The sequence below is a fragment of the Mauremys mutica genome, chromosome 18 (assembly GCF_020497125.1).
Source record: "Mauremys mutica isolate MM-2020 ecotype Southern chromosome 18, ASM2049712v1, whole genome shotgun sequence".
NCBI classification, from domain to species: Eukaryota; Metazoa; Chordata; order Testudines; family Geoemydidae; genus Mauremys; species Mauremys mutica.
In genome coordinates this window covers 16,683,901-16,711,858 of record NC_059089.1, presented here as the reverse complement: position 1 = coordinate 16,711,858, position 27,958 = coordinate 16,683,901, and the positions used below count along the sequence as shown (strand labels likewise).

At 41.9% G+C, this 27,958-nt stretch overlaps 1 protein-coding gene across 2 annotated transcripts; it reads right to left on the bottom strand.

Annotated features, from left to right (window-relative positions):
* Positions 1-988: 988 nt before the first annotated feature.
* Positions 989-23,037, bottom strand: GLE1 (GLE1 RNA export mediator). 2 transcript variants are annotated; one of them, XM_044992994.1, is made up of 16 exons: positions 22,908-23,037; positions 21,515-21,745; positions 19,683-19,808; positions 19,206-19,354; positions 17,886-17,946; positions 16,126-16,380; positions 14,768-14,996; positions 14,012-14,130; positions 12,629-12,698; positions 12,097-12,239; positions 10,952-11,142; positions 9,490-9,619; positions 8,925-9,029; positions 7,408-7,490; positions 7,120-7,183; positions 989-4,026 (listed from the first exon to the last, which is right to left on the bottom strand). In XM_044992994.1, the coding sequence occupies exons 1-16, from the start codon at positions 23,004-23,006 to the stop codon at positions 3,958-3,960; spliced, it is 2,124 nt and encodes a 707-aa protein (XP_044848929.1). In that variant the 5' UTR covers positions 23,007-23,037; the 3' UTR covers positions 989-3,957. The 2 variants fall into 2 exon arrangements, with proteins under 2 accessions (XP_044848929.1, XP_044848930.1); XM_044992995.1 differs by lacking the exons at positions 21,515-21,745; positions 22,908-23,037 and adding an exon at positions 20,278-20,291.
* Positions 23,038-27,958: the final 4,921 nt, after the last annotated feature.

Genomic DNA, 27,958 nt, shown 5'->3' with positions numbered 1-27,958 from the left:
GATTAGGGGGTGGTAGGAGGAGGAGGAAAGATTAAAAACTGAAAATAATTGTAAAAAGTGCATTCACTTTTCCGTCCCGGCAGCGGTTTATGTTCACTGGTTTTGTACTCGTCACTTGCAGGTTGCTGCCCATGGAGCATTCCCTGATACAGGTGCAAAAACGAGCACAATGTTTACATAAAAACATTTAAGAAGGTTTAGATTTTTGTAATACTACTAAAAGCAGGCATCTTAAGTTTGCATTTAATATTAAAGATAACGTAGATGGTTCTTTTCTCAAATCGTTATGCAAGGTAAAAAATGGCAAAGGATCACAGTTTCAAAAGATTTGAGTGCTTGCACAGTTAAGGTTTTTGCTTTTAGATAACAAAGATGGTGCATAGACTAACACCTACAAAAGAAGTCTTTCTTTAAGAGGAACACTAAAGTATGTTGCATTGAGTGTGTATTTTATATATTATATATATGCGCCCCAGTGAAACAGCTAATATATAAATTCTTTATTAAAAAACACAAACATACATTCTCTTTCAGCTCCTGTGCAAGTTGTTAAAGCAATTAATTAGAAAAAATCATCTTCCACAGATATTGCATCAGAACCTATAGGACTGCAAGGGAACCATTATCTCTAAGGAAGTGCATGAGTCAGCAATTTAAATTGGATCAGGTCCTATATTTCATGTCTGAGATGTTCCCATTTACACTGTATTTGAAATGAATGTGATGCATACATACTTGAAACATAAATCCTTTAAATGCATTTGGGATTATGTAAATACATTTGATTACATTTTGCATTGAGAAGATCTTTAAATACCCTGGTAAGGCAAGATGGCCAACACTCAAATTGACAGAAATGGAAAAAAACAGTTGCAACAAAAAATGAGACTTCACTTACAACATTAGACACTACTGGATACAATTATGAACTACCCTTGGAAAGGTGGTATGTATTACATTTTGGTTATGCAAATACATTAAGTGGAAGCATTTTTAAAAATAAATTTATTGCTACATTTAAATATAGTTTCAAAACATCATGTCAATCCATTTCATAAGTAAGGCAGAAAAGCTCAACATCCTTATAGTATTTATAAAAACATGCACCTTCATCAATATCCCTAAAATATACAAAGCTTCCTGCCTTGCATATTGTCATAAAACATGATCCACACTAGAACTTACACAAAATCTGTAATATTTAACCAAAATATTCAATATTTGCATTATCAAACAAACATTATCCAAGATGGCCACAACTGTAAGCATTAGATATTCACGATGTAATTGAATACATTTTGGTTTGTTCATTATAGGAATGGTTGCTGCGCTAAACATAGGCACAGTGAGATAAACTTTACAAGGCACTAATATGACTTGAGTACCTAACTGTCCTTTGTGCTTTTGACAATCTCCCCCTGTATCCTTTTAATAGCATTCTAGAACAGCTATCAGTATTACCAACTCCAGGCAATCAGACTTTTAAAAAAAATGTCTACTTGTATCAAGGACAGTGTTTTTAAAATGTACTTCCTGGGAAAGTTCAAGATACAAAATTTAAGCTATACAAATACATATTATTAAACACTGTAGCATAAGCTTTATCAGTAGATGACTTCATCATAGATACTCAAAATCTTGTTATAATATTGCTTAAATAGTGTTTGCAGCAGTGTTTTGTGAAACACTTTGCCTCAGTGGTCATTTCTCAAATACATACAATCATGTTCTTGTCTGAGTTTTTACTTATTTTCATTTAATTTCCTCTCTCTCAAAACTTGCTCTTCACTAAAGACTATAAACATTTTTGGAGGTCTCAGTGACAAAAAAAATGCCAATAAAACATGACAGTGTAAAATGCTATTAATTTTGCTAGAACAACCTTTACCGGAACTATTTCTGAATTAAAGGGTCTTCATCAAATATACAAAGGGAGAGGGAGAAGAAGAGGAGAGGTCTAGTTGATTCTAGGATACTACTTCGAACAGAGGCCAGGTCAACAGCAAGCAAGTGGCTACCATCTGATGGCTGGTAAGTGGGCTACAAAAAATGAGTGTACAGCCCAGTTCCCAGTGATTAGGTATCCAACTCACTTTAGCTGTCAGCTCTCACTACAAGGCTGTCAAACCTCAGCAAAGAGGTCAAAGATTGAATAAGTATGCAAACTGAATTACCCGCTCAATACTAGATGTGGTCCCTCCAGGCTGAAGTTGAAGCCAATGAGCAGGGCAGTGAGGGAAGGTGGAGGAAGATTCTGGATTAAACACAAATTCTATACTATGTGCAATGATAGGTGAAGCATCTCCACAATGCCTCCTCCCCCTCATTTGTGAATCAGCCACCCTCTGGGTTAGAAATGTAATTTTAAATTTTCATATTAAATCTCTTTCTGCCAAGACTGTCAATTAGCTATCCAGTTGCAATATGGGCACTTGTCCACTAGAAATGGGAGAAATATTAACAGATAGCACGTAACTGCTACTTGGCCTCTTGGGCAGAGTGCACTCCACTAACTGTCAAAAATCAACTCCCAATCTGACCTCCCAGAACATATTGGTACAGACACCCATTAGGGATTCCCAGAAACTTACTTGGCACCATCACAGGCACACACAGAGAGAAGTAAACTGCATCAGCTTTAGGTTAAAAAGAGTCTTAAATGTAACATTTTTTTAAAATAAGATTCTAGAATGAACCATTCTTAGAATAATTCACCATTACAATATCTTAGTACAAAACTATTACAGTACTTTATACACAAACTGCAGTAAAACTAATACAAACCACATCTGCCCAAGTCAAAGGCTTTTTTCTACATAGGTCAATACCACAGTTCAGTTCATCTTTAGACAACCCAAGGGGACTGTACCTTCTAATTTCTTCATGTGATAGCACAATATCAGTACTGAAGAAGACACACACACACACCTTTTTTTTGTTTTTGGTCAGACTGATTCTAAGCTAGATTTCATATGGTGGATCATGGATGCACAGTTCCTTCTAGTTTCATGAACCTCACAGTAAAGATATTACACACATGCAAAGCCTTTAAAAAAAATCCAAAAACCAAAAAGCAGTGAGATGTTCTTCAGCAGCCATCATATTGCCTATGTAGCTGTAAAATCAAGTCTAACCCAGGTAAGTAAGGAATGCTGCATCATTAGGAAAAAATCAGAATTTCTAAGTTAAAACAAAAGAGCTGGTGATTTTAAGGCCTTCCCTGGGAAAAGATGAAGAGATCAATGCTGTCTTTAAGAACAAAGTGACATTTGACTGACATCAAATCAGCCTTGTTAACATAACCACCTCTTTTGCTGCTTTGGATTTTTAGGCAGCCAGATACAAAATGAATTTTCCTATGGGCTCCAATGCTGTTAACAATGAAACAATAACTTTAAAATACCTAATCACATAAAATGCAAAAATAAAGTTTTACAGAAGGATTTCTTACATTTAGATCTTAATATGACTAAAGTACTGAGGTATTTCTATTTGCAATTTCATGTAAAACTGTGACAGATTGATCAATTCAGAGCAAAATTCCCACCTGAAAGCCATTGCTTACTGTAAGTAAACCCTGAAGTCTAATGGAGCATTTAGACAAGTTTATGCACTTGACACTTATTCACTGTACTTGTTCAAGATGTGAAGGAGCCTCTCATATTCCATAATGCACTGCACAATAGAGTCTGTAAAGCTAATCAAATGCAAACAGATGGCTTAAAATAATTTGCAAAATAAGTTACATGAGAAAAGTTACTGAAGCTCCAAATTCTGTTCAACATAAAATAGGATCAAAGATGGGTAAAAATGTTTTAGTTGAAAATATCCACAGCATCCATGTAAATACAAATGTAAGATTTACATTTCTACGTATTCTTGTTCCTGAATGTAATAAGAAGCCAGGTCAGGAAATTCTTTGAACTCCTGTGAAGATGAAAATGGGAAGGAACTGACTTATGACCTCCAGAAGGAAGAAGACAGATAACCCTTTGGTAAAGGAATTTCCTTCCGCTGCAAACATTTCTAGGAAAAACAAAACAAAAAATCCCAGTCATTTTAGAACCAATGCAAGCAATTCCAAACAATCAAAAGAGATTGGCTACATTATGGAAATATCTGCACCCAACAGGACTCAAATCATACAGGAAACTCTCCCACTGAAAAAGCCTGGTATAAAAGCAAGAAAACAGATACAAGTCTTTGACCAAATTTGGCTGCCTCAAATTGACCACTGAATGAAAACAATCAATCCATGTTCCACTCATTAAACAGTGAAAATTAACGATTTAAAGAAAAACAAACAAAAAAAAATCAGGAATACTGAATGCACAAGACCTCTAAATAACCCAATCATTTTAATGACCTCAGACTCATTTTGAACAACCTGTAACAAGCCTTCAACATATTTCACATTTCCTGTTTTTTCTTATTGAAAGTATTTCATTTACTTGGTTTATATATTAATTTAAATTAAATAAATGACATTTAAAGTTAGAGGAAAAAAAAGAAAAATATCTTTGAATGAACCCACAGACATAGAAGCGCCCAAGAATCTAGCAAGGAATCCATCTCTAATTTAAGAAATATTTATTTTCACAACATTTTTGTCTGAGAAACTCTTGCTGTATCCGTTCCTAAACATTAACTTTTAGAGCTGATAGCAACATAAAATGGCCATACTGGGTCAAACCAAAGGTCCATCTAGCCTAGTATCCTATCTTCAGACAGTGGCCAATTCCAAGTGCCCCAGAGGGAATGAACAGAACAGAAAATCACCAAGTGATCCATCCCATGTCGCCCATTCCCAGCTTCTGGCAAACAGAGGCTAGGGACACCACCCCACCCATCCTGGCTAATAGCCACTGATGGATCTATCCTCCATGAACTTATCTAGTTCTTTTTTGATCCCTGTTAGTGTCTTGGCCTTCACAACATCCTCTGGCAAAAAGAGTTCCACAGGTTGACTGTGTGTTGTGTGAAGAAATACTTCCTTTTGTTTGTTTTAAACCTGCTGCCTATTAATTTCATTTGATGACCCCTAGTTCTTTTGTTCTGAGGAATAAATAACATTCCCCTATTTACTTTCTCCATAGCAGTCATGATTTTATAGACCTCAATCATATCCCTCCTTAGCCGTCTCTTTTCCAAAATGAAAAGTCCCAGTCTTATTAATCTCTCCTCATACAGAAGCCATTCAATACCCCTAATAATTTTTGTTGCCCTTTTCTGAAGCTTTTCCAATTCCAATATATCTTTTTTGAGATGGGACGACCACATCTGCACGCAGTATTCAAGATATGGGCATACCATGGATTTATATACAGGCAATATGATATTTTCTGCCTTATTATCTATCCCTTTCTTAATGATACCCAACATTCTGCTTGCTTTTTTGACTGCCGCTGCAAATTGAGTGGATGTTTTCAGAGAACTATCCACAATGACTCCAAGATCTTGTAACAGCTAATTTAGACCCCATTATTTTATATGTATAGTTGGGATAGTTTTCCAATGTGTATTACTTTGCATTTCTCAACACTGAATTTCATCTGCCATTTTGTTGTCCAGTCACCCAGTTTTGAGAGATCCTTTTGTAGCTCTTCTCAGTCTGCCTGGGACTTAACTATCTTGAGTAGTTTTGTATCATCTGCAAATTTTGCCACCTCACTGTTTACCCCTTTTTCCAGATCATTTATGAATATGTTGAATAGGACTGGTCCCAGTACAGACCCTTAGGAGATACCACTATTTACCTCTCTCCATTCTGAAAACTGACCATTTATTCCTACACTTGTTTCCTATCTTTTAACCAGTTACCAATCCATGAGAGGACCTTTCCTCTTATCCCACGACAGCTTACTTTGCTTAAGAGCCTTTGGTGAGGGACCTTGTCAAAGGCTTTCTGAAAATCTAAGTACACTATATCCACTGGATCCCCCTTGTCCACATGACCTCCTCAAAGAATTCTAGTAGATTGGTGAGGCATGATTTCCCTTTACTAAAACCATGTTGACTCTTCCTCAACAAATTATGTTCATCTATGTGTCTGACAATATTGTTCTTTATTATAGTTTGCCTGGTACTGAAGTCAGGCTTACAAGCCTGTAATTGACAAGATCACCTCTGGAGCCCTTTTTAAAATTGGCATCACTTTGGCTATCCTCCAGTCATCTGGTACAGAAGCTGATTTAAATGATAGGTTACAGACTACCGTTAGTAGTTCTGCAATTTCACATTTGAGTTTCTTCAGAACTCTTGGGTGAATACCATCTGGTCCTGGTGACTTACTACTGTTTAGTTTATCAATTTGTTCCAAAACCTCCTCTAATGACACCTCAATCTGAGACAGTTCCTCAGATCTGTCACCTAAAAAGAATGGCTCGGTTTGGGAATCTCCCTCACATCCTCAGCTGTGAAGACCGATGAAAAGAATTCATTTAGTTTCTCTGCAATGGCCTTTTCGTCCTTCAGTGCTTCTTTGTTTTTAAGTAAGAAAAGCACAAACTCCTGTGTCTCCTAGTTTCATATTTATTAAAACTAATACATATTTTCAAGACACTTCCAAAATAAAGTATATTTCACATCTTTGCAAAATATTTCTTCAAAAGGATGTCTAAATGCCATTGTGTGAACAGTAGTTCAAAAGTCTACTCTGAAGGAGATTACCAGTTATTAAACTTATTTGCTCATATGGTATCTAGTCTGTACAGAAGACACTATGTGAACATGCACGTGTCTGAAGAAAGATAGTTGCTATGAAATACAATGAATTAGTGGAACCATAGATCTTGAACCTAGAGGTCTCCTCTCACTGCAGTATCAGAAATCCATTTATAACTGAAAGAATTTCCACTGAGAATCACATCCATTACAACTTTTTTGGGGGGACAGACGGGCAGCTGAGAAGGGAGATGTTTTGGAGTCATAACCATCAAGAAGACTGAACAGACTCAGTAACGAAGAAGCCATATAAGAACACAGAATGCATCAAAAAGTCATAATCATGGACCTTTTGGGAATCAGAAGGCAGCAAGGGATTTGCTGACTGAACAATATCTCTTTAAGAAAAGGGGAAAAAATAAAGACTTTCAAAGAATTTAAAAGAAAATGCTTTACCTCCAAGAACTGCTTAAGCCGCATTAAAGAGCCCATCTGTCCAGAGATGGTGATTGCTTCAATCCTGCAGAGAGATCAACAAGAGTGAGCTCCAAAACACAAACAGAAACACAGCCTTATGTTATTTACATGAGGGAGAGCTCATGACAAATCTGGAGTGGTGGAGGATGGAAGAACTGTCAGGAACACTAATGAACATAGATCTAAGAGGAAATGCTCCTAATTCTGAAAAAAAACAACAGACGTTTCTTTGTATAAGGTTTATATATATGTGTGTGTGTGTCATACCTGTGAAAATAGTCTTCTCTGATAAGTAGCAGCATCTTCCAGAACTGGACCTGGTAGTGTTTCATGAGCGCATTGCCACACACCTGGTACACAAAACCATAAGGGTAACAGAGATCAGATTTCAGAACTGGGCCTTGTAATTGAGAGAAGACTCTTTACAAATTTGTATGATACAAACTCCTCAAGAACTTAGGCAGTATACTGTGAACAATGCTGGCCATCTGCATCTTGAATCACACTCCAGAAATTCATCTGGATTGCCACAGAACAAGAGAAGTCTCCAAATCCATTAGAACCCAAAAAGAAACATCTCAATTTCTACAGTATCAGGGAATGAAGTGCCACCAGTGACACAATTTCTGCAAGCATTTACCCCAATTTGCAGAATTTTGTTCTCTATTATATTTGTTCATATTCCTGTATTTTAATGCCATATATTTCAAGTTAACGAAGCTCAGCACATTCTCTTTCCCACCCCATCATCATTATCAACACCACCTTGTTTCCTCATCATTCACCCATGCACAGTCCATGGTGTCACCTTTGAGATCTTCTTCCTGTTCAACAATATCTCCCCAAAATAATTCTCTTCCTTACCCATTTTGCCAGTCCATTCACTGGTCATGTCCCACTTTGACTATTATAACAGCTTTTCAGCTCTCCCCATGGAGCCCATTCAAAATGGAACTATCAAGACCACCGTTTTTTGCCTGCTGTCACTGTCTTGTATCTCTATGGTAGCTTCCACCTTCTTCTGCATGAAGTTCTCTGCGCCGCTTTCAAGGCTCTACAGACTTCTGCCCTTATCTACAGAACTCCTTCTCTTGCTGTCTATGCTCCAGCCATGCTTCTTTACTGGCCTCAACCTGGTCTTCACCCATTACCAGTTTGGTGCCTTATTTACGTAGCTTCATATCCTAGGATCAGTGTCCCAATTAATGCACACCAAGCTCTCTCCCTTTTTTGCTGTAAAAGCCCACCTGTTCTGTGAAGCAATTTAGTTAGGATGGCCATATGGCATAAAACGTTCTGCATTGTATTGTACCAGCCAGTGCCAGGACTAATTAGTTTGGGCTTGCCACGTATATGAAGAATAAAAATAAGGAATTAAAAATATTGATAAGCTTAATGTGAACTGCCTCAGCTGCTGAGGGACCAAGTGTAATACAAAGCCAAACACTACACTGTGGGAGTCCAGCTTTTTAAACAGATAAAACTGAAATCATATCACTGAGGGAATTAAGGACTGCATCTAGCAAGGGTCTCTGACAATACACATAAGCCTCCTTTCAAGAGCATGGGGAAGGGTAGAGGAGGGGTGACACTTGGGCCATTTATAAAAAACAGTCATGGTTTCAGACAGCAGCATCTGAACATGCTAATCTTATATAGTAATGTCACCACTGTGCCTTATAGCACATTATCGATGAGATGACCTAGGGCCAGACTTTTAGCCTAGTTGCTCATCCAACTTATTTATTTAGCTAGTGAGGCTCATGCCAGGTCACATCACTTACCTCTAAGAAATCAAAGAGAAGTGTAGCTGTCACATCAGAGAGAGGCTCCATGTTCAACATTTGAGCCAGCCAGCGCCATCCATGGCCCAGCCCATGAGGGTGACTCTAAAGGAACAAGAAAGCTACTCACTGCATGATTGATAATCTTGCAAAATATTGCCACCAAAAACATTACCAGATTTTTCTCCAGTTCCACTTGCTCTCCAAGGGACAGTCATTTTGTGACAGTACTTTGTGCATTTTCAGAATAATTTTCTGATCAAGAGACCATTATAAACATGCAGACAAACCATTACTTTGTACTTTTAAAGGAATTTTTAAGAACAATTTCAAGACATACTATTTAAAAGATAATTCATCAAAAGCTGGAACTGTTTTAAATTAGCCAATTTTAAAAAAAAATCAGGTCGACCGTCCCTTTAAACTTAGTTTATCTCTATTCACGACTGGTTTAAACTCTGTCTGGATCAGTTTTAAACCACATTTTAAATCAGTTTAGTCAACGTTGTTCCTATCCCAAGAGCTAGGGTTGTAATATAACATTTTTAAAGCGCTATTTACATACCACTTGTTTGTTTCCATAAGGCCACCGTAGTTGAATGATAGCAGCATAAAGACGGATCATTCCAGACATCCGTTTAAGGAAATTATCCTGCTGCTCTACCTTGGAATCCTTAACTTGATAACCAAGTATCCTGTGTATTAGAAGAAAGATATTCTAATATTAATACATCAAACCAGATTAATTGAAAAACATATATTCCTTCACCAGCAAAAATAAATAAAAAGTTGGATAAGCAACTATGCTAAAAGTCTGGCCTTAGGTCCGCTCATCAGTAAGGTGCTATAAGATACAGCAGTGACAACTGAAAGTTTGAACACCATGAAGGGGCATACAAATGTTTAGCATATCTGGCACATAAATACCTTGAAGGCTGGTTACAACAGTACCATGTGAATGCTTATCACTTTCAGAGACATTGTAAGTCAGAAGCAGGCAGCATTATCTCCCATAAATGTAAACAAATTTGTTTGTCTTAGCGATTGACTGAACAAGAAATAGGACTCAGTGGACTTGTAGGCTCTGAAGTTATACATTGTTTTGGTTTTGAGTGCAGTTATGTAACAAAAAAAAAATCTGCATTTATAAATTTCACTTTCACAACAAAGAAATTGCACTACAGTACTTGTATGAGGTGAACTGAAAAATACTATTTCTTTTGTTTATGTTTGTGCAAATATTTATAATAAAAAATAATATACCCTTTGATTTCAATTACAACACAGAATACAATAGATATGAAAATGTAGAAAAACTATCCACAATATTTAATAAATTTCAATTGGTATTCTATTAACAGTACGATTAAAATTGATTAATCGTGATTAATTTTTTGAGTTAATCACGTGAGTTAACTGCAATTGACAACCCTAAAAAATACTATTTCTTTTGTTTCTAATTTACAGTGCAAATATTTGTAATAAAAAATATAAAGTGATCACTATATGCTTTGTATTCTGTGTTGAAATTTAAATCAATGTTTAAAAATGTAGAAAACATCCAAAAATATTTAAATAAATGGGATTCTATTAACAGTGCTATTAAGACTGTGATTAATCATGATTTTTTTTTTTATCTCATGATTAATCATGATTCTTTTTTTTTTTTTTTTTTAATTGTTTGACAGCCCTGGTTGAAACACTATTTTGGGGGAGTGGAGGTATTTTATTGGCCATAACATCCACTTAAACAGCAGACAAACCAGTGACACTGCTTCTAGACACACCTGATCTCAGATTTCCAAGCAATGGCAAACATCAGTATAAAGCAATAAGGTTCTATTCATCTATCTTTGGATTCTGTACTGGACACCTCAAAACTAGATCAGTAAATTATTCTTTGAGGAAGGGGGTGGGGGCAAATGAGGGTTAAAGTAAGAAAACATGTATTTCTTCAATTTTTCCACCAGCCACTAATCTCAGTCCTTACAGAGCTCCAAAGCAGCCCGTTTATATGGAGAAGTTACCTCTGATACTCTTCTATGGGAGTCCCCTCCTTGAACGCAGGATAAAAGGGTACAGAGTAGGGGCACTTTTTGTGCAGGTGAGCTAAAATGAGGTCTCCAACCCTGGGGTGTAATTCCCAGATTCCTGAAGCCACCACAGCAATTGGGAAAGCTGCCTCGTGGTGAGAAGCCACTTCCTCCTCTCCTTGTTTCTGAAAACATTTCAAGTTAATGCTCAACAAAGACAACATTTTCATTTATTTTTTTAAGTTTACATATATCCTTTACTGAAGGCTCCTAATGCTTCTATATGTTCCATGGACATGCAGCTACCCAATATGGGAGGACAATACAATCTACATGTCCTTGCCAGAGAGAGACAGAGGCCCATAAACCCTTCTTCTCAGGATAAAGAAAATGAGTAAGTGATTAGAGGCAGTATTTACAAAAGCCTGTAGTTAAGGTTACACAAGTATTTTCATTCTAAAGAACCATTTTCAGATGCTTATAATTTAACCAAGTTTCACCCTTTGAGCTAGAATTCTGCACATCTGTGATCAGCACAAAAGCAAAGGTTATTGATTTATTTAAATCTTCAGCAAATGCAGTTAAACCCATTTGAGAATAGAGTAGAAAAAACACACCCTACAAATTAAGCTGCCCTTTTTTTTAAAACCAGCTATAGCTCCTCAATAGGAAGTGTTGGAAACTTGGCAAGGGCATAGTCCCTAGATTGCGGATGTGTGTTTCAGTGCCCCAGTGAATTGTTTCAAATTTTGCCAAGTGAAAAGGTTTTCAATAGTGTATTTTGAGCACGTGCATAGGTTTGTGCTATATGATATGCTAAATATCACCTTGCATTCCATTCGTACTGCACACACCTCTGTTAAAAAGAAAGGGTGTGTAGGGAGTAAGTTGAGGAGCCAAAGGGGCCTTGCCTCCTTCCATAAGATATGAGCAAGTGCATAAAGAAGAAAGCAAGGCTCCTCTTTTCCCTGGGCCAAAAAATATAACCCCCTTTTTTCTAATCAGTGTGAGCATAGCCTGGCAGGTGATAAGTTCCTAAGAGTTTTGTTTTCTATAGTTAAAGAGACAGGTCAGCATCCCAGAGAAGGTCCAGAAGCTTTGGCTACCCTCACCACCCCAGTAAGACAAGGTGTCCTCACCACAAATTTCTCCGCCAGTTTGTAATAAACAAAATCCAGACCCTGTGGATGTTGAGTCACCGACACAGTTCGCCCTCCAGACTGAACAGATTTTCCAGAGAGAAGGTTATTGATTTTGTCAAATATCTCTCTTAGCTGAGAGCCTGTGAATATATCATCAATAGTGCATGGAGAGACAGAATATTAGGAAGTTGCCAACAAGCAAGTCTCAACCAAACCACATCAGCCTCAGTAAAGCTAGCACCAGATTCTGAAGGGAGCAGGTAAGTTCTCAGGCCCCCCTTCACTGTTAATATTTCTAAATCTGGGCACTAGAACTGAATTGTGATAAAAATCAATAAGATCCCTCCCAACTGCGGAAAATACCCTCCCAACTGCAAGGTAAAGTTCAGATAGCAAAGATCGGGACTCCATGCACATTAGCTCTCCAATGTAATAGCAACGCAGAGATACAGGGCAAGCTCAGAGTTCCCCTCAGATATTTAGAGGTTAACAGCATCTCAGCTGGGATTGTTCTCAGCATTTTCCTGACCTGCTATGGAAGAAATCTGGCTCACAGGGATGCTGGCTGCTTTCTGGAGATCCATTCTGATATGCTTCACCTGTAGAAAATTGTAAAAATCTGTAAAAATCACTTCAGACAAGAAACCTGATCAAGCCCAAAGAGGCAGATCATCACAGGGAAGACGCTTCTCATGAGTGGCCCAATACTACAAGAATGCATTCAGCACTAACTCCCACTGATTTTAATAGGAGTTAAGAGCCCTCACACACAAAGGAGGCATTCAGGTCCTTGCAGGATTGGGCCCAAAATGCTGATCAAGCTCCACCCCAGGAACATACAACAGAGGATGAACTGTACATTGAACAGCTTCAGATTAATAAACGAAGAACTCCTTTTGAGACAGCAACATGCCAGTCTCCTACACAAAAAAGTTTTAATGCCTTATGGAGCCTCCTTGAAGACGAAAGGAAGATATGTAACTAGGACTTGATCACGTATCAGTCTGCCACAGTCATTGCTGTGCATCTTGAAAAGCCTGAGCATGAAAAATCTGATTTTCCAAGATAGAAAACAAGTGTATGTGATGCATTGGGAGGACTGGATCAAGTCTACAGTGTCTAGGTTTTGCTCTGTTACAGCATTTTTTAATTGGAAATTGGATAGCTGCTCAGGCCTTAAGGCAGCCAGAACTTTTCCTGCAGTATTTAAAAAAAGTACTGTAACTGAGAAGTGTTAATAAAAATAAATTCCTGTGAAAGCACAGTAGCTGCTGCTTAACATTTTACTGTCTCAAGGTTTCAGCTTCATTGAAACCTAAAAGCTTCATTGAATCAATGTAATTTGTCAGTACTCCTCCCACACTTGAAGTTATTATAATCCATTAGGGAATATTGCTTGCTGTGGAAATTTACAACTTACATATGTGATGTGAGAGGTACAAGTTTAAAAAAGACCAACCATTTTCTCACCAGGAATGAGAGAAGAGATGCAGGAACAGGGTTGTTTACAGAAATGTTTTTCAAAGTCTTTTGTGGCATTAGCTACTTACTGTTTAAGGACTTCCTGGCAGCCCCAACACCAAGTTATTTACTTTTTTGGGTTTAAGCCAGATCACAATATACACAGACCAAAAATCTGCTTTATGGTGGACTTTCAAAATTTTTTACTTGCTCTCTTAAAGAAAGGGATTATTTTTGACAGGTGAATAAAGCATTTATTCTTTCATCATAATCTTGTTAAAAGGTGGATGAGTAGGTTTTGCATGTGGACTGGTAAGTTTTCAGGACCATTCTGAAGGCTGTTTTACATCCCACTCAAGATAAGTATTAGACAGTAGAAAGACAGCGGAGGGAGGGAGAGAGAGGGTTTTCCTAACAATATTGATCATTTGGATTCGTAAAGTAGCCATACCTGATTGTCTTTGCAGTCAGTCAATCCACTAAAGGAAGCAACACACTGGTCAGAGGCATCCTGCAATTGCTGGTACCACTGCATTGTGCTCTCCTCTGCCTTAACCTGAAGTCCTAATACTAGACAAGAAAAGCAGTCACATGAAAATAAACTTATTACCACAACGAAGACATCAGAAATTCTAATGCCCTACAAAAATTGTCAAGACTCAGAAGTTCTGAGCAGCTATTGTTCTTCACAACAAATTTAGAAAATCAATTATACCTGACTAAGGCTTTGCAAATTGTACAAAAGTCCACCCTTTGAAGACTGATAGCTCCTGTGCCTGGATTTTTTGAACTTCAATTACAGCCAAACAGTAAGCAATTCTCGAGGCCCTTCTGGATGCATGTGGTAGCAGGAGTGAGGCATTAGAAATGGCTCCCTGTAATAATCCATGCATGTAACCCAGCACACATTGTCCCACAAGGTTCTCCCCTACTCTATCAACAGTCTGTGTCCCTCCTGTCCCAGCATGATGTGTATTGTCCAAAAATGACTGTTTTTGCTTCAGTTAACATAACCAGTTTATGAAACATCAATTTCAGTGTCAATGAAGCTTTCTGCCAGCAATCCTGTACCCACAACAGCTCTACTTGAGCTGAAGCCTATCCATGGTGATGCTCCCCCAGCCTGTGCGTTTCTGAACCAGTGTTTAGCCTGGCAGCCCAGTGGAGTTCAGTAAAGTAAGGTAGGTCTGACTGGTGCTGGACCTACCTTCCTTCTGCTCTTTTCCACGCGGATGTTGTGCAGGGACTGGAGTCTGGGCCTTCAGCTGCTCTTGTTTCTGTAACTCCTTCTGCCTCTCTCTCTCCTCTTCTTCATCCCGCTTCCTTTTCTCTTCCAAAGCTGTGGCAATTTCTTGTTGCATGCTAGATATTAACCCTCGCATTTCCTGCAGTGCTCGCTCAGTGCTGGCTACATCTACCTGAGTAGGGAAACCTCTCTACCAGGAAACAAGGAAAAGGCAAATTAAAGTTCCCCCTACCAAAAGACCAACTGAGGGCAGGCTGCTCCCAGAATAGCACCTAGATACTTTGTGTAGAAACTGTGAACCTAACACATATGCTGTCTACTATCCCCAATGGGCAATGGCAGCACCGTTCTACTGGAAAGCCCAGACTGCCTCCTCCAGAACCAGTGATTAATTCACAACACCAGTCAAGAGAAGCAAGTTCGTGGCCTTTAGTCACTTCCTGGTACACAACAGACAAGGCAGAATTTCTGCCTCCTATACTGTGTACACCAATTACTGAAGACTTCTACTTACACTTCTACAGTCAAGCTCTAGAAACAGAAAGGGATCCACTGCAAAGCAGCAAAATAAGTGGCATTAGTTTAACACCATCTTACTTATTATAACGAAGGAAAAATAACCACCTTTGCAAACCCAACACAGACACAGAATCTAGTGACGGGACCAGACAAGACTCTCAATACATTAGTTCTATTAACAGGGTTGGGTAACACAACAAAAAGGGATCATGCTAGAGAAGCAAGTCCATATAGCCTGAATATCCATTTCCCTTTAACCCCACTGGGAAGAGGGCTATTTCAAATGCCAGCTAAAGCTTAAGTTACAAGACATTTATGATAGACTGGAATTGAGAACTAGCCCAGCCCATGCCAAATTTTAGAAGTGTGTCATCGGTTTACTCTGTCTCCCACCTTTCATATAGAGAAGAGTAGTTTTATGAGAAAACCTAGATGCTATAGGAAAGCTTGTGAATGCTGGAACATACTAAACACTGTGCATCATTTAATCTCAAACAATTGTTTGACCACCCATTCCGGTTCTAGCATGGTCTCAGAAAAGAGAGATATCTAACGTTAACATTTTACAGTATATTTAACATCAAGTATCACTTCTCCAGTAAAAATCCCCATAAATTTAAATAAGCCTTTTTCAAGGGAGCATCTAAAGTGAATTGAAAAAAAGATTCTTTCTTTCAAGAACTGCATCTACAAGCTCTTCTTTGGCAACATAACATCTCAAAGCGCCTCTCGACTAGCTGACTTAGCTTCTCATACCATGAAAGGAGACTAACTTAAAAGGAAACCTAGAACCTCATTACCTCACTAGTGGTGCGAATGAGCCCTGACACGAGCCCGCAGATCTGGTTGCCACGGTTACTGAACCCTGAGAGATCTATCCTTGGCAAGTCTTTATGTCTGTAGTTGGGGTCAATCTGTTGGTTAAGCTGCAGCACCTCTTCCTGGATGGAATAGAGGCGCCGCAACCTTTCCTGGCCTTCTTCCTTGCGCAGACGCTCCAACTCCTCCTGCCGCTGCCGCTGCTGTTCTGCTTCACGAAGTTTCAGGTTTAAAATCTGGAGAGAGGAAGGAGTGACAGTGTAAAGCTAAGCTACATAGATAAAGCTTTTCTCACAACACTACATGCACAGTTCCTGCATGCTACCCACAAGCAAAGATGCTCAGGAAAATCTGGTTAAAAACTACATTTCAGTCACCCCACTCCTCTTGCTGGCTCTGGTTTCAATCCCCACTGCAAAAATTCTACAGAACCTTTAACGGCATGAGCCAAATTACAGCATACTGGTGCTGTTACCATAGGACTCAACGTTTCTGGAGGCAGCAACAGTCTCAGGGAGAGTTTGAATAATTCAGTCCATATATACTCCCTATCTAGAAAGAAAGGTTTTAGCAACATCCAAAGGAAGGACAAATCCTGCCCGCCCATAATATACATTGACTGCTGCCGAGCAATACAGGTTGGGACACGACAGTTCCAGCTGGTATCTCAGACTGTTTGGCAACAAAGGGACCAGAGGCACGTACAAAAAGCAAAAGCCTAGAAGTTCCTGATCATCAGCCTTGAATTTCACAAATCAAACTGCAGGTAAAGTTATCAGTACTGCAGCTGGGTAGGAAATAGTTTTCCTGTCCTGAAGGGCGGGGGAAAAAAAAGATTTAAAAAGTTTTTCCCTTGCATGTCAGGATGAAACAGACCTTTCAGATTTTTTTTGTAGAAAATTGGAGCGTCCCACCGCAGAATAGCCAATAGCTCAGTGGTTAGGTCTCCCTCATCCCAGGTGAGTTCCCTAACCACCAGGCTCTTTGCTATTGTGGAGTGGGTCTCTCTCAACCTCTCCTGTTGGAGCTGTTCCACTTTGTATAAAATAGTCATTGGTCAGAAAGAGAGACTGAAACTGATTCAGTAACCTAGTGGTTAGACCACTCATCTGCAATGTGGGGGAGACAGGGACTGGAATCTGTGAATCCCTAACCACTGGGCTAACAAATCAGTCAGACAGACTTTCCCTATGCCTCTCTCCTATCTGCACCTCAGAAGTCTTCCCAATGAAAGTTTCACTGAACTTTCCTGAAAAAAGTTTCAGTTCTGACAAATCAGCATTTCCAACAAAAAATGTTTTATTGAAAAATTCCCCACCAGCTCTGAGGCTGTTTTGGAGCACTGGTCTGAAATCAAGAATATGAAACTGAGTAAGGACAAGTGCATAGTATTTCACTTAGGAAGGAAAAAATCAAATGCACAACTACAAAATGGGTAATAATTAGCTAGGCAGTGGTACTGCAGAAAAGGATCTGGAAGTTACAGTGGATCACAAATTGAATATGAGTTAACAATGTGATGCACTTGTGAAAAAGGCTAATATAGTTCTGGGGTGTATTAACAGAAGCCTCATATGTAAGACACAAGAGGTAATTGTCCTGCTGTACTCTGCACTGGTGAGGCGTCAGCTGGAGTGCTGTGTCCAGTTCTGAGAACCAGTTAAATCTGTGCAAGTCCTAGCTTCCAAACACAGGCCAACCACCCTTCCTTGTAATAGCACTACCCTTCCTAAGCTCAGACCTTTGCTCTGTGTCGATGTTCCTCTTTCAACTTCTCCTGCTGACCCTGGGCCTCCCTGGAGCTGAAATACAAGCAGAAGAAAATGAAGGACCGTTCTGTTCTTCAAAGGACTTTGAAGGATTCCCCACCTTCTTCCCCAAGACATGCTCCAGATGAAGTACAGTCTATGGAGACACCAGAGAAGCTATTTTAAAATTGGTTTAAAGGAGAACTCCATCAGATGCAGTCTCTCTTCATCCACTTACTGAAAGCTGGAACCACCTGAAAACCACCTTGAAAGATTAATATCAGTAGGACAATAAATGCAAAGATGCTGCATATGAGATTTTCCAAGCATAAGTCACAGAAGTGTCAACCCCAGAGTCCTGACAACATTCCAAAAGGTGAATTACACTCTCCATTCTTGAAGTATCAATTAGATACAATCATCTTCACTTTCTGTCCTGAACTACTGTGTACTGTTACACAGATGTCTCTTAACACCTCAAAGTTCATATTTACTTTGCTTAGTGTCCAATGGAAAAAAATAGTATGTGAAACTGAAATTAAAGATTATCATAATGCATATCCACAAGGGGTCCAAATTAAGGCATTTTCTAACTTTTGAGTGCTTTACATTGCAACCTTAATCATGTGTGTGAGTGAGAGAGATTTCCTAGGTTTTAAAAAACAGCAAACTGAAAAAACAAATTGAACTGGAGGGGGATGAGACATTTTGCCAGCACATTTCACAGATATTTGCTGATGGCAGAGAAACAGTGAGATTCAGGAATCTTGGGTTCCGTTCAGGGTGGATTGAAATCTTAAGCACAAGGCAGACGCCTGGTATGGAAAACTTCATGCTGAACAGCTAAAGCTTTGCAAAGTTAAAGCAATTGAAAATAGCATCTTAGAATGGTAAGTGTTGGGCAGCCTTAATAATAGTTAGTGCTACCAGCTCAGCCTCCAGTAGAGAATACTTGTATCAATAGACAGTGAGTCAACTTTATACTTTAATACCCATATGTAAAGGCAGCAAGTGACTTCCATGCACTTAAATTGTAAACCATAATGTTACATCAAGTTTTCTTTACTTGTAAAAGCCATGTGCACATTTGTTTGAGCGTACGATCACAAAGGATAGCCTCTTGATGTATGATATTCAACAAGACATACAAAAACATCTATTGGGTACCAATTCATTCATAAACCTCAACAGAAAGTAGCACTATTTTAATAGGGTTACAGATTCAAGAATCAAAACTCTCAATTTAATCAGTCTCCAACAACACAAGTTAGTTGTTGCATTTCTAAGAGGTCACATGATAGAACTACCCTTACCTCTTCTCCATCACTTCCTGCAGGTCCTGGTATTCCTGGTGCTGTTTTAATTCCTTCAGCTCATCAAAGCGTTTCAGCTGCTCACTCGCCATATCAGAAACCGCTCTCACTACCTGCTCTTGCTGCTCCTGCCGCTGCCTGAGCCCCTCCTGCAGATTGCAAGGAGAGAGGAAGAGCCATTCACATACACTATGCATTTTGAACACAGCCCTGCTGACTTCTAATGAAGGGAGTAGGCTCTGGAGGGCCAGATTTCACATAAACAGCCCCACCAGAGACTTTGACAGAGATAGGAACTGCGCTACAGTAATCACTGGGATCTGCATACAAGATAATACAAGTGAAGCAGCACAAACTAGGCCAAGATAACCCGTAAATTAGAATACGTTTATGGTTATCTGCTTGTCCCACTAGTTTTGGTGGAACATTGTCACATTTGACTACATAGTACCCCATTGATTCAACATGCCTTGTTACCTTTCCTTTCAACCTATGGACCTCCTCGTACATCCATATGCAGCCTTCCACTTCTGTAACTTTAGATGGTAGAACCATAAGGTGGACATCATGGTCTGTCTCCAGCAAACTAAGATCTTCATTGCCCTGTATGGACAGCAGAACAACCCAAGTCAGTGATAGATTAGATCAGTAAGTTATGCAGGAAACTAGGTAAACTGACAATCTTTCTTTAGAAAATAGCACGCACCAGAAGAGATAAAGGAGTCAAATCAGACTAGTGCCTATCCATCTACGGTTCTTATACAGCTCCCATCTCCACAGTATTTGAGTGCCTGACTACCTTTAATGTATTTATTCTCACAACACCCTGTGAGGTAGGGAAATATCTCCATTTTGCAGATGGGGAACTGAGGCACAGAGACTAAGTGACTTGCTCAAGGTTACATAGGAAGTCTGTGGTGGAACAGGGAATTGTATCCAGGTCATTAAGTTTCCTGGGTCTCTTGTATTTTAGCTTTAGATAAAGGAAAGTGACTGATGGATCTTCAAACTATTCATTATTCTATAACTTTCATCAAGGAAACTAAATAGCACAAATGTAATCTTGCCTTACACAATCTCTCCAAAACCTCTTGCCCTCTTCACTGCAGAACTTGAGAAATTCGGCATTATTTTTGAGGCAAGGAGACCAAAACTGAATGCAATATTCAAGGCAAAAGCATGTTAGTGACTTATACAAAGACATATTGGTATTAAAATGCCAACTATCACGCTTTTAGCAATCAATGGCTGCTATCCATTAAGTACAAAACAACAGTGAACTGTCCATCTTCCCTATGTCTTCCCCCCAACCCCTAAGTCTCTAAATTAGCTAGCATCTCGCAAAATGCATGCCAAACTCAACTTCATTCCCCGGATGTGAATTACTTTGCAGATATCTGTTTTAAGTGGCAGCTGATATTTTAGATGCCTGAATATCAAGTCTGAAATGCTCTAAAAAGATGTAGATCATGTTGCTATGTTGGTTAAAGGTTTGCAAATCTATCACCTTTTCTTGAGTTATAAATATTTAGCTATTACACAGGCCCTGGGAAACCCCACTTATAGCCTTCCTGTACCTAGAGAAATCATCACTTACACTCACGTTGCTTTCTAACACTAAGCAGTTTTTAAATCATAGTAGAGCTTCACCAGGTGCTCAGATCCACGTGGCATTGCTCAAGATGGCTTTCTTAGCAAGTTCTTTCATAATTCTACAAGCAGCTGCAAAAATCTCCTAACTCAATTTAACTGTTAAGAAATTAAGAATTTTGTTCTATAAGAAAAGTCAATATGCACGGTCTCTTTTTGCCACCCCATTCTACATACTATCTTCAAAACTTAGCTGTGAATTGTCCTATTTCCTCTCCACTCTACCTTGTAACAGGGACCTAACAGCTGTAAGCAACTTGGAAGGACTTTGGAGAGCAAGCAGGAGAAAGCACAAGAAGTACCAATTAATTTTCATGAAAAGCCTAGATTTACCCCATAGTCACCCTTCCTCCATATTACTACGTCTCACAGTGACAGCCTGGAGAGCTCTTATAGTCTAGCTAACGTTTTTACACTGCCAAATGGAGTTTGCATCTGACCCAGTAGGAGACGTTATTGAAGAAAGATGTCACCCACCATTCCAACTCACTATTTCCCAGTCAACCTATCCAAGAAGCTGAATACATTCACTGCCAGAACAAATTAACACATTAGCACTAGTAGACTATTGGATCATCCTTGAGCAGGCAGATTAAGGCTACAGACCACGATGCTCTTCCCCTAGCTGCTTATATATGGGTTATTAGTTAACTAGCTACCTTTGTTTCACTGGGTGCTGCAGATGAAAGTGGTGAGGAGCCCAGCTGGCTGGCAGGAGAAGCGGTCTTTGCAAGGGAGGGCGGCTGGTCATCTGTAGGGGGAATGGATTCATTGGGTGTTGAACTTCGGGAGAGAGGTGTTTCCTGTAGAGACTGGGAGATCACTCGATCCAGCACCCAGCCAGAGTAGGACGACAACTTGGGAGGAGACCTGCATCCTTCCAAAATATCCTGGAGAGAGAAAGATTTTCTTCTATGAGCATGTAAAATATCAAAGTAATCCACAAAACACAACAGTTTAACTTTAAGGAAAAAAAGCAGATCTTGAAAAAGCTCTGAGCAGGTCTCAGTCACAAGGCTTCATTGTGCAGATACCAATGTTACGTCATATTATTGTGCCAGCCTCAATACCCCATTTGTCCTCTTCTCCTACAAACTTCTCCATGCTTATTTCCTTGCTGCCCCCTATGCATGGAATGCCCTTCTTGAGCTGACCCACACAGCCACTTACCCTCTCCTCACTTAAATCGCTCCATAAGATCCACTTCTTCGATATTATGCCTACAAGAAGCCAACTAAGTGTATGTCTACACTAGAAATGCTGCAGCTGCACCACTATAGTGTAGAGAGACTACAGTGACAGAAGACATTATCCTGTTACTGTAGTTAATACACCACTCTGAAAGGCAGTAGCTAGGTCGGGTGTGTGAGGGGGTCCCCCCAAGCAGGGCTGACCGGGAGCGGGTGCAGCCCCCCCGTGTGTGTGTGGGGGTCTCCGAACAGAGCTGTCCAGGAGCGGGTGCAGCCCCGCCGTGTATGTGGGGGGGGGGGTCCCCGAGCAGGGCTGGCCAGGAGCGGGTGCAGCTCCCCCCCCGTGTGTGTGTGGGGTCCCCGAGCAGGGCTGCCCGGGAGCGGGTGCAGCCCCCCCCCGTGTGTGTGGGGGGTCCCCGAGCAGGGCTGGCCGGGAGCGGGTGCAGCCCCCCCCCGTGTGTGGGGGGGGTCCCCGAGCAGGGCTGGCCGGGAGCGGGTGCAGCCCCCCCCCATGTGGGGGGGGTCCCCGAGCAGGGCTGGCCGGGAGCGGGTGCAGCCCCCCCCCATGTGTGTGGGGGGGGGTCCCCGAGCAGGGCTGGCCGGGAGCGGGTGCAGCCCCCCCCCGGTGTGTGTGTGGGGGGGGGGTCCCGAGCAGGGCTGGCCGGGAGCGGGTGCAGCCCCCCCCCGGTGTGTGTGTGTGTGGGGGTCCCCGAGCAGGGCTGGCCGGGAGCGGGTGCAGCCCCCCCCCGTGTGTGTGGGGGGGGTCCCCGAGCAGGGCTGGCCGGGAGCGGGTGCAGCCCCCCCCCCGGTGGGTGGGTGAGTGAGGGGGGGTCCCCGCAGCGCTCCCCCGCTCCGCACTCACCTCACCCCGCAGCAGCCAGTCCCGCGAGTAGCTCAGCTGCCCCTTGCTGGAGCCCTTCAGCGCCTCCAGGGTCTCCCAGCGATACCGCTCCGACGGCATCGCGACCCCGCCTAGGGCTCAGCGCCGCCCAGCCCCAGCCCCCGCCGCCGCGCGTGACGGGGACACAATGACCTTTGACCCCTCCCGCTCCTTCCGCTTCCGGACACCAGCTGCTCCCCTCCCCTCCCCGCACAGAGCTCTGCTTGTGGGGATCCAGCTGCAGAAACCAGCCCTTGGTCTGACTCTGAAGAGCTGGGACATGACACAGAGCAGACTTGTCCCCACAGCGCCTGAGGTGTGTTCTGTTAGTTTTATGACAGGTTAGAATCTGCATCACCTCTCTCTTACCTTACTCATCAAGAGAAAAGTCTCTCTGCGTAAGGGAGAACTCCCTCAGGGAGTGATGCCACTGTGGCTCCTGGAAAAAAGATCCCTGAGGCAGATGACCCATTTGGTATCTAGTATTTAGCCTCCACCTCCTGGGATTGCACTGTATAGTTTCAATTTTGGTAAATTAGGAATAAAGGTCCTTCTGTGGCAGGTTGACTCAAAGTTTGCCATGGTCCCAGGCATTGTGGCCTTGAGAACACAGATCTCTCCACTAGCATTCAAAAAATAAAAAATAAAAAAGTGATGAGTATGTAGCAACAACTAGCCTATAAAACCACACACTCAGATCAAAAGACACTAAAGGAATCATTCAGAGTATGGTGAAAGATGTACATTAGGAGTGAGGACTTCTGAGTTCTAGCTTTGGTTCTGGCACAACTGTCACAAGTGACTTTGGACTAATAAAGAAACTGAGGCACTGGGCAATTAAATTATCTGTAAAATGGAGATAATACCAACTGGAGGAAGAAGGTTAATACCATGCTGAATGTTTACATTGCTTCAAAACTCTGCTGCGCATTTTTAAAGTACCTTCCTCTCTCCTGTGTTGCATAATGACCAAGTTTACTTTTCTCTGGAGCATCTGGTATACTTCTATCAAGATATTAAGACAGGTAGAGCAGAGGAATTGTCATGTTTCATGTTACTGTATTATCCCTTGTCCCATTCCTGCGGCAGCTTTGTGCTTTGAACTGCACTGAGACCATGGGAGTTCCATGCATAAAATGGATGGAGCATTAGGCTCCTTACCAAGGAGTACACAGAGAAGCAAAAAAGAAAGGGATGCCTATCCGCTGAAATCTAAAGAGACAGCCTAGACCTAATGAACTTGGAATAGAAAACTGAACTACACCTCTACCCCTGTACAACACGACCCAATATAACATGGTAAAGCAGTGCTCGGGGGGGGGAGGGGCGCGCTGCGTGCTCCAGTGGATCAAAGCAAGTTCGATATAACACAGTTTCACCTATAACACAGTAGATTGTTTGGTTCCCGAGGACAGTGTTATATCAGGGTAGAGGTGTAACTGTGACAGCAGTGTATGAAAAGTAAAACAAATTCCAACTAGAGAACAAACAGGATCTCAGCTTAACTGCTGAATGATGATGTGATACAGCAGAGGCAGATGCAGTACTTAGCCCTGGTCTACACTACAAGTTTACGTCAAATTTAGCAGCGTTAGATCAATTTAACCCTGCACCCGTCCACGCAACAAAGCCATTTTTGTCGACTTCAAGAGCTCAAATTCAATTTCTGTTCTCCTCCCCGATTAGGGGATTAGCGCTGAAATTGATCCTGCTGGGTCGAATTTGGGGTAGAGGAAATCCTCCAAGGACATCTCAGTGAAGCTCTCCTGGATGTACTCCCAGGGTCACCTAGTTGAAATAAGGGAATTTTATTAAGGGGACATTCAGAGGTGGCTGTTCTGTTTGCCTGTGGCTGAACAGAAATCATCCCACTGTTAGCCACGCGGTAGCGGGGAGGGGTGAAGCAATCATCCCAGATAATTGGGTGTGGGTCAGGGGTTTTAGTTGGGTTTGTGCTGCACATTAACCTGAAAACTGCAGCCCTTCCTTTTAAATGGCCAACCGAACAGGTGCTTGGTATGGGAAATGAGGGCACTGCTGTTTGAAATCATCCCCAAGTTATGAAGGTTAAAGAAGCCAAAAGACTGTGGCTTACCATGTCTGCCTGCAAGCCAAATTCTGTTGCCCGACGGCCCTTCATGTGTGATCTCACACCAAACCGGCAGGCCCTCAATATAAGAGGCAAAATGCGACCTTGTAAAGAAAGCACACGTACTAGGTAATGTTAACAGCTTGGTTCACCATGAAAGAGTCTACCCCTTGTTCTCTAAAATGTGTCTCTTTAAATACTACTATCCCTTTTTCTCCCCCACAGCTGCAAATGTTTCAACGCTCCCCGTATCATCTCCGTCCCAGAGGCTAGCGAAGATTAGAAGGCGAAAAAAAATGCACTCGCGACGAAATGTTCTCTGAGCTCATGCAGTCCTTCTGCACTGAAAGAGCCCAGCAGAATGCCTGGAGACAGACACTGTCAGAGTGCAGGAAAGCACAAAATGAACGTGAGGACAGGTGGCGGAAGCAAGGGGAGAGATGGCAGGATCAAGATGATCGGTGGTGTCAGCGTGATGAGAGAAAGCAGAAAGCAATGCCTAGGCTACTGGAGGATCAAACTGATCTTCTCTGGCGTATTGCTGAGGTGCAGAAAAGGCAGCAGGAACACAGACCGCCGCCCCTGGGTAACCAACTGACCTCTTCCCCAAGTTCCATAGCCTCCTCACCCAGATGCCCAAGAATGTGGTGAGGGGGCCTCCAGCCACCCAACCACTCCACCCCAGAAGACTGCCCAAGAAACAAAAGGCTGGCATTCAATAAGTTTTGAAGTGCAATGTGGCCTTGTTCTTCCCTCCTCCCAGGCTACCTTGGCAGTTATTCCCCATTTGTGTGACGAATTAATAAAGAATCCATGAATTTGAAACAACAATGACTTTATTGCTTCTGCAAATGGAGATCAAAGGGGGGGAGGGGAGGGCAGTTGGCCTACAGGGAAGTAGAGTGAACCACAGGGGCGGGTTTTCATCAAGGAGAAAAACAGAACTTTCACACTATAGCCTGGCCAGTGATGAAATTGGTTTTCAAAGCTTCTCTGATGCACAGCACACCCTGCTGTGCTCTTCTAACCACGCTGGTGTCTGGCTGCGCGTAATCAGTGGCCAAGCGATTTGCCTCAACCTCCCACCCCACCATAAAGGTCTCCCCCTTACTCTCACAGATATTGTGGAGCACACAGCAAGCAGTAATAACAATGGGAATATTGGTTTCACTGAGGTCTATCCGAGTCAGTAAACTGCGCCAGCACGCTTTTAAACATCCAAATGCACATTCTACCACCATTCTGCACTTGCTCAGCCTATAGTTGAACAGCTCCTGACTACTGTCCAGGATGCCCGTGTATGGCTTCATGAGCCATGGCATTAAGGGGTAGGCTGGGTCCCCAAGGATAACTATAGGCATTTGAACATCCGCAATGGTTATTTTCTGGTCTGGGACAAAAGCCCCTTCCTGCAGCTTTTGAAACAGACCAGAGTTCCTGAAGATGCGAGCGTCATGTACCTTTCCCAGCCATCCCACGTTAATGTTGGTGAAACATTCCTTGTGATCCACAAGTGCTTGCAGCACCATTGAAAAGTACTCCTTGCAGTTTATGTACTGGCTACCTTGGTGGTCCGGTCCCAAGACAGGTATATGCGGTCCGTCTATCGCCCCACCACAGTTAGTGGATGGCTTTGCTGCAGTGGGATTCCCTATGATCTACACATTTCCCAGAGTCACTACGCTTGATAGCAACAGCTTAGTGATCGCATTGACTACCTGGATCACAGCAACATAGATCTGCCCACTCCAAATTGATTCCTGACTGACCGGTAGCTGTCTGGCCTTGCAAGCTTCCAGAGGGCTATTGCCACTCGCTTGGGAACTATGAGGGCTGCTCTCACCTTGGTATTGTTGCACTTCAGGTCGGGGGAAAGCAAGTCACAAAATTCCATTAAAGTGTCCTTACGCATATGAAAGTTTCGCAACCACTGGGAATCATCCCAGACCTGCAACACTATGCGGGTCCCACCAGTCTGTGCTTGTTTCCCGGGCCCAGAATTGGCGTTCCACGGCATGAACCTGCCGCATTAGCACCATGATGTCCAAATTGCCAGGAACCTGTGCTTTGAGAGAACTCTGTGTCCATGTCCTAATCACTCTCGTCACTGCACTGCTGTTGCCTCCTCGCCTGCTTTTGAAGTTTCTGGTGCTGCATATACTGCAGGATAATGTGCGTGGTGTTTACAGTGCTCATAACTGCCACAGTGATCTAAGCAGGCTCCTTGCTTGCCATGGTATGTCGTCTGTGGAAAAAAAAGGCGCGAAACGATAGTCTGCCGTTGCTCTCACGGAGGTAGGGGCAACTCACAACATGGCTTACAGGGTTGGCTTACAGGGAATTAAAATCAACAAAGGGGGCGGGTTTGCATCAAGGAGAAACACATACAACTGTCACACCGAAGCCTGGCCCATCATGAAACTGGTTTTCAAAGCCTCTGTGATGTGCAGCACGCCTTGCTGTGCTCTTCTAATCTAATCGCAAACAGCCTAGTCAGCGAACAGCACCAGCGAGCTTTTAAACATCCAAAGGCACATTCTACCACCATTCTGCACTTGTTCAGCCTATAGTTGAACTGCTCCTTACTACTGTCCAGGCTTTATGAGCCATGGGAGCAAGGGGTAGGCTGGGGTAGGTGGGGCGGCTGGGAGAGCAGCCTGAGGCAGAAGCCTCCAACTGGCATGATATTCCAGCCAGGACTGAATCTCCATTAGACGAAACTTAAAGAAGAGAATGACCTGGAGTCATTCCCATTTTTGTCTAGGCGCCCCCAACCGGTAATGTGGGATAGCTACCCACAGTGCAATGCTCCAAAAGTCGATGCTAGCCTCGGTACTGTGGACACACTCCGCCAACTTAATGCGCTTAGTGGGGATGCACACAATAGACTGTATAAAATCTATTTCTAAACAATCGACTTCTGTAAAATTGACCTAATTTCATA

Coding starts and splice junctions, on each gene's coding strand:
- GLE1 (XM_044992994.1), bottom strand. CDS start 23,006: ATGCCGTCGGAGCGGTATCGCTGGGAGACCCTGGAGGCGCTGAAGGGC. Junction 21,746..22,907: donor ACTGGCTGCTGCGGGGTGAG/GTGAGTGCGGAG, acceptor TTCTCTCTCCAG/GATATTTTGGAAGGATGCAG. Junction 7,184..7,407: donor AGAGAAGACTATTTTCACAG/GTATGACACACA, acceptor ATCTCTCTGCAG/GATTGAAGCAATCACCATCT.